The sequence below is a fragment of the Macrobrachium nipponense genome, chromosome 24 (assembly GCF_015104395.2).
Source record: "Macrobrachium nipponense isolate FS-2020 chromosome 24, ASM1510439v2, whole genome shotgun sequence".
NCBI lineage: Eukaryota > Metazoa > Arthropoda > Malacostraca > Decapoda > Palaemonidae > Macrobrachium > Macrobrachium nipponense.
Genome location: NC_061091.1, coordinates 62,847,938 through 62,866,039, shown reverse-complemented (window position 1 = coordinate 62,866,039; position 18,102 = coordinate 62,847,938). Strand labels below are relative to the sequence as shown.

General features: G+C 41.1%; 1 protein-coding gene across 1 annotated transcript in view; it reads right to left on the bottom strand.

Annotated features, from left to right (window-relative positions):
• Positions 1 to 18,102, bottom strand: part of LOC135203220 (DNA replication complex GINS protein PSF2-like) — a 113,898-nt gene that overhangs the window by 63,195 nt on the left and 32,601 nt on the right. Inside the window, 5 exon segments of the mRNA XM_064232983.1 lie at positions 3,060 to 3,130; positions 3,133 to 3,171; positions 3,671 to 3,686; positions 4,497 to 4,655; positions 5,372 to 5,432. Coding sequence (XP_064089053.1) covers positions 3,060 to 3,130; positions 3,133 to 3,171; positions 3,671 to 3,686; positions 4,497 to 4,655; positions 5,372 to 5,432 — 346 coding nt within the window.

The following is an 18,102-nucleotide window of genomic DNA, read 5'->3' as shown; positions in this document are numbered from 1 at the left end:
TTTCCTCCTCATCAAAAAAGTCGAAGTTGGGGAGCGAGGAGCCGCTTTCTCAAAATAATCTGGATAAGATACCAGAAGAAATCTAAGGAGACGTGAATAACACGAGAGGTGATGAGAATCCTCCTCCTCTACTTCTTCTTCATTCTCCGATACCGCCGAAGAAGTAGACGGAACTACAACCGGATCTGAAGGTTTCGAACCACCCTTGGACACATTCATCCAGTTGGTTAACATCTCTAACTGCTTGCGCAAAGGCGCCAGAGACGAATCAAAAACAGTTAACGTAGGCTTGGAAGAGCCTAAATGTTCAGCAGGAGGCGGAAAAAACTACTTGCGCCTCGCTCTGAGCCGCCGAAATTCGAGGCGAAAAACAGGCGCATCAGGCGTAACAGACGAAAAAAGCGCCTAAAGAAACACCCTTAGCTGCTGCTACAGCGCTAAAACCACAATCTCTACTAGTAGATGGAGCCGAAAAAGGCACAGATTGAGGCGACGAACGAGCGCTAACGGCCGCGGCGCAACCCTACTCTCAGGCTCCTTATACCGCTTGACTGGAGGAGGCGAAGAATCGGCGCCTGAACGCCTCTTTAAGGGACGCGAAACGGGCGAATCTCGCCAAGAGCGCCGCGCGACCGGAGACGAATCGCTTGAATCATTCGAAAGGCGTCTGACCGCAACACCTTTCCAACGCTTAACCGAGCCCTGTTGAAGCGCAACAGGCTCAACAAGAGAGGCGCCTGTCTGTGGGCAAAATCCCGATCGACTCCCTTGGACTTCGGTATGTCTTCTCCCCGGTGCGGGGGAGCTGGACAGTGACCTTTGTCTAGGAGACGTGTCAGGACAGACAGACGCACCCGCTCAACTACACTCTTACCTGAACCGCTTTCTCCAAAAACGTCTCAACTGAATTACCAAGTTGCAAAACCGTATTCGCTAGTACCGAAAATTTCTGATCTAACCTCGATTCCAGACTGGCAATGGTGTCGGAAGAAACTACACGGGAAGCCGGAGAAGTGGGATTAGTAGGAGGAATAGGAGGTGTAGTTAAAGGAGACATAACAATTTGAGGAGAAACAGAAGGAACAGAAGCATCGCAAGACGAAGCAGAGCTAAGTCTACTTTCCCTAAGCGCTGCTTTTCTAATTCTGTCTTTAGCTAATTTCTCCTGAGTATGAACTAAAAACTTCCATTGAGAATCAGTCCAATCAACTACACTCGTTACATGTCGATCTGCTGAACAAACCTGTCCCCTACACTTATTACATTTAGTGTGAGAATCATATTCTAACTTGGATAATCTAGTTTTACATCCTGAGATGCAAAACCTAACTCCCGACGGACTAGAATCGACATGGCAACGCCTAAATAAAAAGCAAAATAACAACAAAAAACGCCAAAAAAAAGAGTACTTCACCAATTCCGAAGATCAATTCCACAAGAAAAAAAAGCGAAGCAAAGTCATCCAACCGCACCGACCACCGATGTTCACCGGACGCCGGCAGGAAAAGAATTGGATTCACCTGGGCAGTTGTACCTGGTTCTCCCGCGAGTGGAGGGAGATGACGTCATCACCACCAGTGTTGGCGAGGGCCGACGCGCTAAATTTGAATTTAGTATCCTGCCGCTCGTGGAAATCACGGCTCTATAATTGTTCGGTAAGACACTACAATAAAATTTCAATTTATGTAAAATAACACTTATACTCCCTTACGGGGGTCCTCCCCCAGCTAGGTAACACGGGCTTAGGTACTGTGAAACTGCCTACTAGTTGAGGTTAGATTTGGTGTGGTTTGGTTAGGTTAATGGCCTGTTTTTCTAATTTTTGGGGAATAGGCCTAGGTTAAGGTTGCATGTCCATCTTAACAAGCTCCAACTGTTTGGATTCATACATGGAAATGGCTCATTTCCGATAGAAATAACTATTAAAATCATTTAAAACACATAAAAAAATGGCACTACAAGTAGATTTCCCGTCAAAAGGAAATCACTGCTCGGAATTAGAGGTGTCCCACTAAACTGCAGGCATCCCAGGAACATCAATAACATACCTTCATTTCTTTCCTCTCCAAAGTTATTAGCAATAAGCCAGTGTTTGACATTACTTTGGTGGCTTTCCAGGTCATTTTTCTTCTTTTCTCTGCATTTTCGTGTAATGCTTTGTCAAGAATTCGACGAGCACGTGATTTAGATGCATTCATCACCCCAAAACCGTTTTCAATTTACATCTATACACAAGTTCATAATATTAGAATCTTATAAATTACTACACTCCTGCAATCAAAGGCGAGTTGTAATCAACACTGGTTAATACGCGTTCAGAACGACGACACAGCTTACAACACGTCATATCTCTCTCTATCTAGTGCGTGCGGATGTGCCAAGCCGCACTTAGGTAGAGGGAACGAGTTTGGGCCCTGTCTCGGGCAACAATAATACACATTCGTGGAGTGCATTAGCTGCTAGGGCCTAGTGGGTATTAATACTGGCATATTAAATGAAGAAGAAGAGTATGAGTTTTATGACTAGATTAGAACTAAAATTGCAGAGTTATAGATAAAAAGTGAATAATTACCTAAATATTAATAAGTTTGTTTACTTAACCCCTTTTGACCTATATTGAAAATGTAGTTAAAAAGGGGGTATGTATCACTTACCTCTTTGTTCGCCAATATAATGCTATGAATTTTAATGAAAATGTGGTTAAAAAGGGGTATGTTCTACTTACCCCCTTTTTTGCCAACAGAATGATGCTGCATGTAGTTATCCCATAAAAAGACTTTTTGACGTACTGACTAACATATTCACAGTACACTTACCCCCTTTTTTTCCAGCATAGTAGCCCGTTTTAGCAACATTTTGGCAGTCATAACTCATTTAGGCCATTTTTGGACTTACCCCCTTTATCGCCAGCATGAGTGAAATATACTTAATAGCAAAAATATATGTTCATGTACTATATACAACATTATATAGGTGTTTCTTTTATATCAGTGTAGGCTTGGACACATCTATTATCTCAGTGAGCTACTATAATAACTGCCCATAATAAGAGAACTAACCTTAATCAGAGTTTTGATTTGTTGGGAATTTGGTATATCCTCAGGAGCTGCTGCCAGTATTAGCTGGGCTCCACCAAATAATGCTCACAAGGCATAGCATTTTTGTAAAGTTCTGAAAAGAAATAAAACACATGTTGAGTGTAAAAAGTTAATACATATTGAGCGTAAAACTTTTGAAGTGATAACATAAATTAAGTTCATAGGACCACAGAACAGATCAACTTCATAATAAGATAATTTACTTACATGTTAAAATTGCCATTATTGTATTGTACTACTAAAAGGAAGTTTAACCAGACAGTGATAAAGTTCTAGATTTTCAAAGGTGGTTACCCCCATCACAGTAAAAACCAGGTACTTAATACAAACCAGATGATATTCTTAACATAAGCCTTTAAATTTCATTAAAACCAAAGGATAAATTCATATGAACACAAAAGTCAAGTTCATAAAATCCATAACATGTTTAAATGATTACTGTACATATAAAAATGTTCCCAGCCATCCTAAGCCATGAGCTTATTAGAACACAGTGTATAAAACCTGATAAAAAAAGAAAATAAGACTCGAAGAGTGAAAAAAATTCCTAATGGTAATGGTGTACAAAGTACTGTAAAAGGGGATGCACTGCAATATGGAAACTACAGAAGAATAAGAGTTAGTTTAATTACGTAACTACTGGAAAAGGTGCTTGTGGCAAAGCCGAGAAAAAGTTTTAAAATTAATAATTGTCAGTTTGGCTTCTTGCAAAGGATCAATAGCATTCTTTATTGAAGCAACATCAGGAAAATTCCAAAGCAAAGATACTATAACATATATTTGTGGATCTTGGAAAGGCTTGGAAAGGCATCTGACTAAGTACTGAGACAATAAATGTGCATTAAAAAGGAAAAAAGGGTACCGCAGAATGCTACCAAAAACTCACAAAGCTTAGAACTTGAATCTACCATAACACTAGATCTTGAAAGAAAAACTATATCAGTGTAACAAAAGACTTCGGTGTCATCAAGGATCAGTAATGACCTCTATGCAGTTTATCATAATTAAGGAAAAATCTGAGGTAAGTGATAGAAATCTTTAAAAGTAGGAAAGTACAATTGAGAAAAGAGTATTGAAAATCAGTTTAAGCAAAACAAAACTTAAAGTGACTGGAAAGAAAAAGTACAGATTAAGTACAAAAAGGAAAGTGGTCAAGAATTTGTAGGAAAGGCAAGGTAGCACATTCTAACTACTGTATATAGTAGTTGCTGTCCACAAAATGACATTTTACCAAGATTGTTACCTGTACACTATCACTAAATTCTCTCTGGATAAGTCTCTTGAAAATAAAATAGTACCCTAGTGTATGTCAAAAGGGTTCTAAATTTACCAAAAGACATATGAAAGTGAAAATCTAAATCCTTAAGAAAAACTTCAAAATAAAAAAAAAGCTGTTACCTTAGACTGGCTTTCTTCTTCCTTTTTCTCAGCTAATTTCTCAGCATCCATCCATTCTGGAGGAACTAAACGGCACCTACCCCTCTGACGAAGATTTATCCCCAACCACAAAGGGACTTCCATTGGCAAACCTAAAAAAAAAAGAGAAAGTTTTCTTTTCTACTGCAAACCATATTAAAAAATGACACATTTAAGTCAAAATTAATGTTAAAACATAAATTATCCTTTATGTGACAAAATTAATGCAGCATTAAAATTATGTTGATAATTGATATTTTCATGATTCCTTGGAAATGGAATTGTTATAGGCTTCACAAGAATGTCTGGTTTCTTTAAAATCAAAATCCACAGTGATAAAAAGTTAAAAAAATTTTACCAGTTAAAATATCAGTCAACAAGAATTTTACACATACACATATTCTAAGTAGTCCTACTTCGTCCTCAAAATACAACTATTGGTGTAGGTGCTTTTATCTCACAACTCAACAACCCATCATCGAATTTTAAAATGTATGAGACCGATGGGCACTTTCCTCTAAAAAGTTCTTGCCAGATGTCTTACATTAAAGATTTTATTTGAGGGTAAAAAGCCTTAACTACAGTGGATATCTCTTTAGAAGCAATTTAGCTGCAGCTTGCTATGGTAGTCTGTCAGCCTCTTCATTACCAAATTTTATTTGTATTCCTCTGCTTTCAATGTTAAGGAACTACCTCAAAATCTTTTAAAAGCAAAGGGATGATTGAGTTACAATCACCAAGTGCCTGCAAAACACTACTTGAAGTAACCACCGTCCATAATTGCTATTTTCCAAACAGCTGTTAAAACACCATACAACTCTGCTATAAAAGCAGAAATTTCAAGAGGAAGTGCATACCCTACAATAACATGCATTACTATAAACTCCAAATCCAATGATAACACTGGCTTTGGAGCCACTAGAAAAGATATACTTAAAGCCACAGTATTACTCATCATGAGCCATAAAACTGAGCGGTATTACCCCTCCATCATACTGTATTACATTTCAAACCCCTGATGTACATTATTGGCAAAAATCTACTTTTGGCTAATATCATGGAGCTATTGGTATCTTGGAAAGACTACACTGCTAGTTAAAATTCCTCAATAGCTGTTTGCCATAAATCATAATGTAGTGGAGAGTTGAGATGTGCCTTCTATCAGAAATGATTCTCATTATCTGTTGTTTTAAAAACAAAATAATGCAGAAATCTTTGCAACATATACAAGTACTCAAAGATAGAAGGCCATACATTTAGATCCAGAAGTAGCTTTTCAGCGCAAAGAAACTGGGAATCAGCAATGATACAAATACCCCTGTAGTTATGCCTAATACTAATACCAGCATGGTGCAAAGCATCCAAAATCTTCAACTAGCTTGGGTGGCTGAAGAGTATATCTTGCACCCATGTAGAAGCTTTAAAAAAATGAATTTTTTTTTTGTGAAATTAAGTTTAACCCCTCTTACGCCGGAGCCCTAAAAATCAAAACGTCTCCTGTATGCCGGGCCTGGTTTGGAGGTGAGCGCGGAAGTGGAAAAAATAATTTTTTCAAAAAATTACAGCGCGCGTACTTTTGAAGATTAAGAGTTCATTTTTTGGCTCCTTTTTTTGTCATTGCCTGAAATTTAGAATGCAATCATCAGAAATGAAAATAATATCATTATCATATGTAAATAATGCGATATATGGTAGCGAAAAAAAAAATTTTCATACAATACATAATTGTATTCAAATCACGCTGTGCAGAAAACGGTCATAGCTAACCAGTTACTTTTTTTTGCGTTGTATTGTACACTAAATTGCAATCATTTTGAATATATATACATTGTAAAACAATAAAAGCAACACCGGAAAAATATTATCACAAAAATGATGTACGAATTCGTAACGAGCGGACGTAAAAAAATGTTATTTTCAAAAATTCACCGTAATTCTAAATAATGTTCTAGAGACTTCAAATTTGTTTCAAAATTAAGACAAAATGATTGAATATTACGATACTGTAAGAGTTTTAGATTAGAATTGCAGATTTCGACCATTTCGGACGAGTTAAATTTGACCGAATGTCGAAATTTTAATATATATATTTTTTTATATGGACATATTTCAAAGATGGAAAAAGCTACAAACCTTCAATTATTTTTTATTGTATTCTTCATGCATTTGCACACATTTTGATATATGAAACTCTATAAAAAGCTAATATGAAAAGGAGCAAATATTAGGATAATGCCATGTACGGTAATTTCGGAGGGACCTTGCGGCCGCGAATCGGCGCGCGGAGTGAAGGTTAAATATATTTTTTCAAAAATTCACCATAAATCACAATATTGTTTAGAGGACTTCAAAATGTGTTTCAAATGAAGATAAATGACAGAATATTACTAGGCCGTAAGAGTTTTAGCTTACAATTGCGTTTTTTCAACTATTTCGGTAGAGTCAAATTTGACCGAACGTGTTTTTTTTCTATTTATCGTGATTTATATGCAAATATTTCGAAAAAAGAGAAAAGCTACAACCTTCAATCATTTTTAGTTGTATTGTCTACATGAAATTACGCACATTTTCATATATAAAACTTTATGTAACAGCTAATTTTAAATGGTGCAAACATTTCGACAATCGCACAAAAAATTCTGATTTTTTCGGAAGTTACCGCGCGAACGTAATGTTTTTTTTTTCATAAATTCACCATAAATCAAAATATTGTGCTAGAGACTTCCAAGTCGTTGCAAAATGAAGGTAAATGATTGAATATTACTAGAATATAAGAGTTTTAGCTTACAATTGCGTTTTTTCGACCATTTCGGTAGAGTCAAAGTTGACCGAAAAAAAGTTGAAATTTTTGCACTTAACGTTATTTATATGACAATATTTCAAAACTGATAAAAGCTACAACCATGGGTTGTTTTTTGTTGTATTGTGCATGAAATTGCGCACATTTCCATATATAAAACTTTATGTAACGGCAAATTTAAAAGGGTGCAAACATTAGGACAATCGCCACGAAAAAATTTATCGGAAGAGTTATCGCACGAACGTAAGGAAAAAGTTTTTTCATAAATTCACCATAAATCGAAAATATTGTGCTAGAGACGTCCATTTGTTGCAAAATGAAGGCAAATGATTGAATATTACTATAATGTAAGAGTTTAGCTTACAATTGCGTTTCTCGACCATTTCTGTAGAGTCAAAGTTGACCGAAGGTTGAAATTTTTGCACTTATCGTTATTTATATGAAAATATTTCAAAACTGATAAAAGCTACAATCATGAGTATTTTTTAGTTGTATTGTGCATGAAATTGCGCACATTTTCATATATAATACTTCATGTAAAGGATAATTTAAAATGGTGCAATAATTATGTCAAAGTGACGAAATAATTTCCGAGATGTGTCACTGATACTTTTTAGTGCGATAAGAAAGAAATTCGCGCTTGCGCGCCTGCGTAGCGATTGTAAACAAAACAACGCCTTGATCCGTGAACTCCCAGCATCCCCCAAGGCGCGTGATACAAAAGTTTTCGGCTGGTAGGCCTTAGGTATTTTTCCGCGAATTTTTAAAAAAAACAAAAAACTTTTTTGAGCCGACGTATGATACGTCCAATCGGCATACGGGAGACATTTTGACTCGACGTTTAATACGTCCAATCGGCGTAAGAGGGTTAATATATAATTACCAAGTAATTATATACTACGCCCCGGGCGTAGTATATAACAAATACCCAGAGAAACACGTCACCTAATACCACCAAAAGTTAACACCCACTACCCAACCATAGAAACTGGAGGGTACTCCAGTACACTGTATCCCCAGACTCCTATGAAATCCAACACCATAATTCAAAGCAAAGAGAGGAAGGAATGCTTCCTATGCTTCCTCCCCCAACACCACACCAGCCACAGAAAAAGGACCCAAGGTACTGCAGCTATCGTAACTAGTTCCAACTTCCTTCAGATAATGCAATGCAAAGACTGGCTTACACCTCCAAAAGGTCATTTGCAATATTGCAGAGACACAAATTACATTTAAATGCCAAGAAGTGGCTACAGCCCTAATCTCATGAACCTTCATTCTACATAATGGGAAATTATCCTCTCCAAGAGTGAGGTATGAGCTTCTGCAATGAGGTCTCTAAGGAAGAATGCCAGGGCATTCTTTGACAGTAGGCATGTGGGATTCTTAACATAACACCATAAAGAAGCTGAAGGTCCATATATTCCCCTTGTTCTGTGGAGGTAATGTTTGAGGGCTCTTACAGGACAAGACTCTCTCTCTCTCTCTCTCTCGTTTTCCTTCTCTCTCCTCTCTCTTTTCCTCTCTCTCTCTCTATCTCTCTCTCTCTCTCTCTTCTCTCTCGGACCTAAAACATAAAACTGACTAGCTCTTAATCACAAAAGAGCGAGGCCAAGGATTGGAAATTAACTTGTTCTTGGCTAGAAATCCCAAGGAAAATGAGCAAACAGTAATTCCTTGGGAGAAGCCCACTCTCTTATCTATAGCATGGATCTCACTTATCCTTATTGCTGTAGCCAAATTTACCAGAAAAAGTTACTTAATCGTCAAATCTCTGAGAGAGATTGAATAAGGCTCAAAATGTGGACTTGACAACCACTTGAGTATCACATCAAAGTTTTAAGGTACTACTGCCACCTCTTTCTGTCTTGTGGTGTTAAAAGATCTGATTAAATCTGACAAGTCCTGATTGATGGTAAATCCACTCCCTTGTGACAGAAGACAGAACTCGACATTGCTCTACAGCCCTTGATCGTCAAAGTGGTCAGGCCCCTATACATGTCTTCAAATATATATGAAAATCTGCTATTCCAGCTATAGATGTTTGAGAAGATGTCATTGTGGTTTTTGCACCATGCTTGTAAGATAGTCCACTTCGCCTGATATACTTTATCAGAGGACTGTCGTCTGCACCTGGCGATAGCTTGCGAATCTGTTCTTGAAAACCTTTCTTGCACAAGTTTCCTGATAGTAAGAATCCTGTAAGGGGCAGAGAGGACAAGCCCTGATGAAACTGTCAAAACTGGGGTTGTTTGAGAAGCTAAGTCTTTTGTGGCAGTAGTCTTGGGGAGTCCACCAATAGTTCTATCAGGTCTGGGAAACTTTGTTGGCCAAAAGGGTGCTACTAGAATCATGGAAACATTCTAGTGGCTCTGAAATTTATTACTTGCCTGATCATAATCAGAGGTGGAAAGGCATAGAGGTGTTTGCCCAACCAGTCTTGAAGAAGCATGGAATCTGTTGCCCATGCCAAGAGGCAGACAGTTGTTTCTTGATGTGGTGAACAAATCCAACGTCGGTGTTTCCCACAACTTCCAGAGATCCAGGCAAACTTGATCTGCCACAACGCTGAGTTTTCCCTGAATCATGTCAGAAGGATGGTCTGATTACGATTTGCCCAATGATCTTTCGTTACCTCATAAAGGGGGAAAAAAAAAAGTGTGTTCCCCCTTGGTTCTTTATGAATTCTTTAACATTTGTGTGCTAATTATCTTGTTTCTGAGACCACTTCCCTGAGTCTTCCTTGTCTCCTAAAATCGTTGTGAAATTCTTCGTTCTACACTCCACCAACATAGATCTAACTTTATTTTGAGAGTCACTGGGAACACCTTCCACGATTCTTAAAAAATAATGAAGCAGTCTCATATGAAGTCTGCCCAGGTGAACGAACTGTTCTATTGATGATAATGTCCCTAGGAAACTCATCAAATCATTCGCAGAACATTGGTTTAGAAGGAGACACATGTTGACCTTCAGACGCGTTTCCACTCTTTTCAGGGATGAAGAAACAGAAACCTGAAAATTTTGAGTCTATTATCATCCCAAAAAACAAAATTTTTTGAAAAGGAATTAACTGAGATTTCAGAATATTTATCATCAAGCCCAGGTTGTGGGCTAGTAGAAGGGGTATCTGGAGTTCCCCTGAACATTAACTCTGATTGGGTTCAAGGGAGCCAATCATCGATGGTAGGGGATATGTCCTTACTTTCCCCCAAACGCAGCCATTTCATTAAGGGGGCGAGAACTCTTGTAAAAACCTGTGGCCCGTCGAAAGACTGAAACACAGTGCATAGAATTGGAACACTTTGTTCCCGTAGACAAACCTTAAGAATTTCCTCGATTCCTGGTTATAGGAACATGGAAATATGCACCCTGCCTGCATATCTAAGGATGTCATCCAGTCTCCCTGGCAAATGGATGACAGAATGGCACAATTTGTCTTCAACATGATGACATTCAGCTCATTGACGTCTAGTATGGGCCTCCAGCCCTGATGCTTTTTGGTACCTACAAACAGGCAGTTGTAAAAGCCAGGGGAGTTCACATTCTCTACCTTGTCTATTGCCACCTTTTCTATGAGACAAGACTACCTCTGAGAGGGCTAAAGCGTTCTTTGAGCATTTGAGTAAGCTGTTATTGCCACTGGGAGTTGGTTAAAGGTGGCCTTTCTTTGAAGGGGATAGTGTAACCATCCCCCAATATATTGACTATCCATGACTATGCCCTTCTGTCTCTCCATTTCTTCCAAAAAAGGAGTCTGGCCCTTACCGCAGTTTGGATGACAGGATCCTCACTTACATCCTGAACATTTAGAAGAGGACTTCTCCATTGCCCTGGGGTTGAATCTGCTACCAGATCGAGATCCAGATAGGGATCTATGATGACTGCCATGAAAAGGCCGCATCTGTAGTAGAGCTATTGTCCTGGACGGGTGTACCAAAACTTCCTTTGGAAGTCTAGAGGATTGAGACAGAAGACCCTAAGTACCAACAGTCCCTGTTTATCAGTGGCCTCGATTATTGGTGATCCAGCTCTATGGGGCTTGTCTTGTGCTGGAAATCACTGAAAAGTTACATTTTTATGATAAAATTACGTAGATTTTACACATAATTACCTGTAGCTTTAATCAGGTAATTACTTGGTAAGTTACATGTGTAAAATTGGTGATTTTCGACGCTGAAATGAAATGCGCCAATTTCCAGTTATCAGCATCAATACATACCCAATAGAAATGCCATTAACCAGCTATTGGCGCCAATAGGAAGAAAATTTTTGCAAAAATCGTTTCAATTTTCGGTTATTGGGTGATTTTCTAAACTTGTCTAGGTGATTAGTTTATTGGTGAATTCTCTAACTTGTCCAGGTGATTACTTAAGTCCTCCACTTCCCCTGATCCCAGTCTTTACATTTGTCGCATGTGAGATTTACACAACAATTTTGACCCGTACACTGGCAACAAATAGTGTGAGTCGTATTTAATGGAGCGTAATCCTGGTATTGCAGTCTTTGCTGCAAAGCCGGATACTAGATGAACTGGATTCGGACATCTCAAGTCACAGTAGGTAAATGTCAAACCAATTAACCCTTAATGGTTGGATTGCTCCTAAGGAGTAGTAACAACATCTTTAGGGTGGTGGACAGATTGATCCTGTAGATAAACGATATTAAGCGCCATCGATTTTCAAAAGAATGGCGGGAAAGGGGTGCCAATACTTTTATAACCCATAAATTCACTAATGGCAACTTTTACACAGGCTAAAATCACGAGTTTGGGCATCTCAGGACTTCAGTTCTGCTTCTGACTTGAATGGGGAATGTAGTGCATCTCTCTCTCACATGACGTCTTTTTGTAAATTTGCTCCTAAATATACCAAGGGGTTGCTGTTGGTTTTTGTTCTTGTCTTTTACGATAGTATGTCAGTTGTAAATGTAATTTTGCAAAGAAAGTGCAAAAAATATTAAAAACATGTACAAATAAAAAAGAAAGTTACTGAATCTTCGTTCTTGGTAAATTTACGTAAATATTTTTCAACAAACATTTAAAGAATTTGTTACTAATCTTATTTCTTATCTGTTTTGATATTGTGTGAGTTGTAATTATAATTTTACAAAATAAAATAAAATTATTTATTAGAAAAAAATGCATATATAAGTTGGTAAAATTTACGATTGTCTTGTAAAAGAGGTCCAACAAGGAGTTGTAAATAGTACAGTAACCTCCCCATTAACACGAGGGTTACGTTCCTGGAGATGTCGTGTTAGCCGAATTCGTGTTAACAGGGAAAATTTATTAGAATATTTTTTCTTTCACCATGTGCATTTGCATATCTTCCTCTTTCCATTGATGTGTTTTTTTTTTTTTCAAATTTGCCAACCTCAAAGTTTTGCTGTCATGGGATGCTGCATATTGATATATTACTCCCAGCTCCTAAGCTAAATAAGCTAATATAATTAGCAAGAAAGCTACCAAACTCAATGAGTACTTCACCAAACATGGGATGGAAAACCCATTAAAAAATTCAAACCACAGCTGACCAAACTATAGACATGCACAGCGACCAAACAATAAACATGCAGTCATTGAATGGCAGAAATGAATTGAGCTCTTTAGCTATGTTGTACCTATGCTTCCCGAAGTGGGAGGTGCAGTTACCAACACCAAAAACAAAAGAATCGCTCCCATGAATTTCCAAATCTAAGATGCTGCGAAAGTAGAAATTATAGCTATGTAGTTACTTGGTATGTAGTTACTTCATAAGTTACTTGTATAAACCAATATTTATAGTATGTATATGTATTTCTCATAAGTATTAGCAGAAAATACATAAATCACCTAACAATTTGAGGATTTAACAACTGAATATGTTATTGTTATAATACAATTAAGTTTGTTCATACTTACCTGGCAGATATATATATAGCTGTATTCTCCGAAGTCCGACAGAGTTTCAAAACTCGCGGCACACGCAGTGGGCGGCCAGGTGGTAGTACCCATTCCCGCCGCTGGGAGGCGGATATCAGGAACCATTCCCATTTTCTATTCATATTTTTATCAGTGCCACTGTCTCCTGAGGGGAGGTGGGTGGGCACTTAATTATATATATCTGCCAGGTAAGTATGAACAAACTTAATTGTATTATAACAATAACATTTTGTTCATGAAACTTACCTGACAGATATATATATAGCTGAATCCCACCTTCGGATGGTGGGAAGAGACAGAATAGGATTTGTAGGAAACTTAAATTAAGTAGATGATGTACACCTTGGTTCCTCACCTGTTAGCAAAGTAGACTCTGTGATCACTGTCACTTAAGCCTGCTTGTGCTTAATCAGAGTTGCCAGCCAGGTGGAGACCTGTAGTGCTGGTGCGCTCTGGATGCTCTGTCAACGGGGACGTGACCTCAATGTGACAAGAGCATAGAGCCATACAAATGAGGGCAACGAAGCAACTGACCACCACCTGACCAACTATCCAAGACCCCCTGAACACTAAGCTAAGAGATGGGAGGTCTTCACCAAAGCCTCACCACAACCAAAAAACACAACAACTAAAAACTAACCTAAACCTAACTAAGGGATAGGGAGAGAGCTACCTTCAGCCCCAAGACTGTGTCTGCAGAAACGTATGGCCCAGAGAACAACAGTCCTCGTATATCGTTCTCACATCTCTCAAGTAGTGTGAGGGCAAGTACTGAATTGCTCCTCCAAAAGGTGGCGTCAAGGATGTCCTTGATCGACATGTTCCTTTGGAAGGCAAGCGAGGTTGCGACAGCTCTGACCTCGTGAGCTTTCACTCGCAAGAGGCTCAAATCGATCTTCTGGTAAGACGAATGAGCCTCTTTAATGACGTCCCTCAGAAAGAACGCCAAAGCATTCTTGGATAATGGTATATCGGGCCGTTTAACCGAACACCAGAGATTATCTGAGGGACCTCGTACTTCCTTAGTCTTGTGGACATAAAACTTTAGAGCCCTGACAGGGCACAGGACTCTCTCAGGTTCTTGGCCCACAAGGCTTGTCATACCCTTAATTTCAAAGCTCCTTGGCCAAGGGTTTGACGGGTTTTCATTCTTTGCTAAGAAAGTGGGACTCAAAGAGCAGACCGCATTGTCACCTTTGAAGCCCACTCGCTTACAAATGGCTTGAATTTCGCTAACTCTCTTCGCCGTCGCCAGAAGCAGTTAGGAAAAGAGCCTTCTTCGTCAAGTTTCTAAGGGACGCTTCATGGAGAGGTTCGAAAGGACTCGACATTAACAGTCTAAGGACTAAATCCAGTTCCAAGAAGGAGGCCTCGCCTGAGGTATCTTGATGTCTCAAATGATCTCAGGAGATCGTGAAGATCTCTGTTGTCAGACAGTCTAGTCCTCTGTGTCGGAAGACTGCTGACAGCATACTCTTATATCCCTGATGGTCGGGACCGCCAGCTTCTGCACATTCTTAAAAATAGCAGGAAATCGGCTATCTGGCTCACAGAGGTAGTGGAAGAGGAAATTCCCTCCTTTCTACACCATGCCCTGAAGGAAGCCCACTTCGACTGGTAAACAGCTCTCGAGGAAGTCCTCCTAGCGTTGGCGATCGCCTTTCTTTGCAGCTGCTTTAGAAAAAACCTCTCGCTCTGGCCAACTTTTCGATAGTCTGAACGCAGTCAGACCCAGAGCGGCGAGATTGTTTCGGTGATATCTTGCGAAGTGGGGCTGTCTGAGTAGATCTTTCCTCCAGGCAACGTCCCTCCGGAAAGTCCTATGATGAAGGACATTACCTCCGTGAACCCCATTCCTTCGCGGGCCACATCGGGGCGATCAGGTCAACCTCGTCCCCTCCGATGCCGCGAACTTCCTTACTACTTCCCCCATGATCTTGAATGGCGGGAAGGCATACAAGTCCAGGTTCGTCCAGTCCCAGAGCAGAGCGTCTATAGCGACTGCTCCCGGATCCAGCACAGGGGAGCAATAAAGAGGCAACCTCTTTTGTTCTCGACGTCACAAATAGGTCGACTAAACGGACACCCCCACAGTCTCCAGAGCTCTCGACAGACGTCCTGGGGTGCCCCAACGTTCCCATTCCGTCGGCCAGGATCTGAATCCTGTCGACTGAGAGGTCTGCTCCTGACGTTCTGGACTCCTGCGATAAATCTCGTCAGGATCCTTATCAGTCTCGCATCTGCCCACAGCAGAATCTCCCTCGCTAAATAAAAAAGAGGACGGGAGTGTGTACCTCCCTGATTCTTTAGGTACGCAAGGGCTGTGGTGTTGTCCGAGTTGACTTGGACTACTTTCTCTGCAACCTTTTGTTGGAAGAACTGTAGCGCCAGAAAAACCAAAAAAGCCGCTAGTTCCTTCACATTGATGTGCCAGGACACCTGTTCCCCCCTCCAGGTGCCTGACACTTCCTTCCCCTCGCTAGTGTTGCTTCCCCATCCCACGACACCGAGGGCGTCGGAAAACAACACTAGGTCTGGGCTCAGAAGCCCCCTTTAGGGACAACCCCTCTCAAAACTTCCGAGGATCTAACCACCATCTTAGATGGTTCTTCACCGATTTGGTGATGAAAAGGGTCGCATCCAGATCCTCTCTGACTCTCCATTCGTCTGCTAAGAAAAACTGGAGAGGTCTGAGGTGTAGTCTTCCCAGGGAAACAAACTTTTCCAGCGAGGAAATGGTCCCCAGCAGACTCATCCACTCCCTCGCCGAGCAAGCTTCCTTCCCCAGGAAGGCCGAAACTCTCTCTAAGCCTTGCAGCTGTCGTTCCTGGGACGGAACGCTCGAAAAGCCACTGAATCCATCTGAATCCCCAGATACACGATGGACTGTTGTGGGGTCAGATGCGACTTTTCGAGGTTGACCAGAAGTCCCAGGGACTTTGCCAAGGCCAACGTGAAGTGAAGGTCTTCAGACACCTTTCTTCTGACGATGCTGATAAGCCAATCGTCGAGATACAGGGGACACTCTTATTCCTGCCGAATGTAAACCACCTCGCTACGTTTTTCATGAGCATGGTAAATACCATCGGAGCCGTGCTTAAACCGAAAACAAAGGGCTCGGAATTGCCCAAACTTTGTCCCTTAGCATAAACCATCAGAAACTTTCTTGAAAGAGGGGGATAGGCACGTGAAAGTATGCGTCCTGTAGGTCCAAGGACACCATCCAGTCGCCCGGTCTTAAGGCTCCTAGAACGACTGAGGTGTTTCCATCTTGAATTTTTTCTTTTCTATGAAAAGAGTCAGGCTCTTCACGTTCACAAGACTGGACGCCACCCCGACGACTGCTTTGGTACCAGGAAAAGTCTGTTGTAATATCCTGGTGACCCCAGGTCTAAGACCTGCTCCACCGCTCTTTTCTTGATCATTTGATCTAAAAGATCTAAAAGAACCTGATGTTTCTCCCCTTGATACGACGGGGAAAGATCTCTGGGAGTCGTAGATAGAGGAGGAGGGTCCACAAAGGGATCTTGTACCCCTGTTCCACTATCTTGAGGGACCACGCATCTGTATCTCTCTCTCTCTCAACGCCCCCGCAAAGAACTTTAGCCTGGCTCCGACCGGCATCTGAAGGACTCTCTTCTCACTTAGAGGATTTAGGTTTGAAGGAACCTCTTCCTCTTGCAAGCCCTCTCCCTCGAGGAGCAGCTCTCGAGGGAGGAGCGCCACGAAAGGGTGTAACCTTCCTAGGGGGTCGTCCAAAAGACAACGTGGTAGGGACTGCGGGACGTCTTGAAGACTGGGCCAAGAGGTCTTGGGTAGCCTTCTCTTGTAGGCTCACTGCCAGGTCCTTTACCATAGCCTGGGGGAAGAGATGGCTCGAAAGAGGTGCAAAGAGAAGCTCCGCTTTCTGCGATGCAGAAAAGACCTAGCTGTAAAATTGCAGAAAAGCGCTCTCTTCTTGAGGAAAGCAGTGCCGAAATGAGACACTAACTCTTCCGAAACCATCCCTGACGGCCTTGTCCATGCAAGATAACACATTGGACAGCTCCCCAAGACTCAAAGAATCAGGACTCCTAGATTGAAGATCCAGGACTCCTAGGCACCAGTCTAGAAAGTTAAAGACTTCCAGAGTCCTTAACAGACCTTTCATGTGATGGTCAATCTCCGTTGGTGTCCATGAAATCTTAGCGGTCGATAAAAGAGATCTCTTCTGTGCATCGACCAGACTAGCAAAGTCCCCCTTGGGAAGACGACGGGATCTTAACTCCTACTTCACCTTTGGTCTCATACCAAATGCCGCCTTTCCCACTGAGTCTTGAAGGCGGAAGGGCGAAAGTCGACTTGCCCTGATCCTTCCGACGTTCCATCCAATCCTGCAACTTCTTGTAACGCTCTCTTAGTGGACAAGGAAGTTTTCATCTCCACCACCTCCGGAAACTTGCACGACTTCGATGACGAAAACTGAGAGGGTGGAGACTTGGGAGCTGCAGGCTGGAACTTCTCACCAAAAGAAGAACGTAAAAGTCGAAACCCAGCACCTTGTAGTCGGAAACCGACGAAACAAAAAAAAAACTGACGGCTGTTCTTCCTCAACTGAGTCCCCGGCCAGGACTACTAAGCTCTCCTTCCTCCCGAAGAGGACAAAGGAGATTGAACCTCTGGAGAGGGCGTGCGCCCAGCGGGTCTAGCCTTCAACAAAGGCTTTCGAGGATGACTAATATCAGCCTCTTCAAAGCGACCGACCTTCTGTCGATCCTTAGAGCTCGAACCACGAAGAGCGTCCTGACCGCGTCGATGCGCGTCAAGAGAGGCTACTTTAGTCGCTCTCGAGGAGCGTCTTACGTTTTACGCTCAAGCGTCAGCTT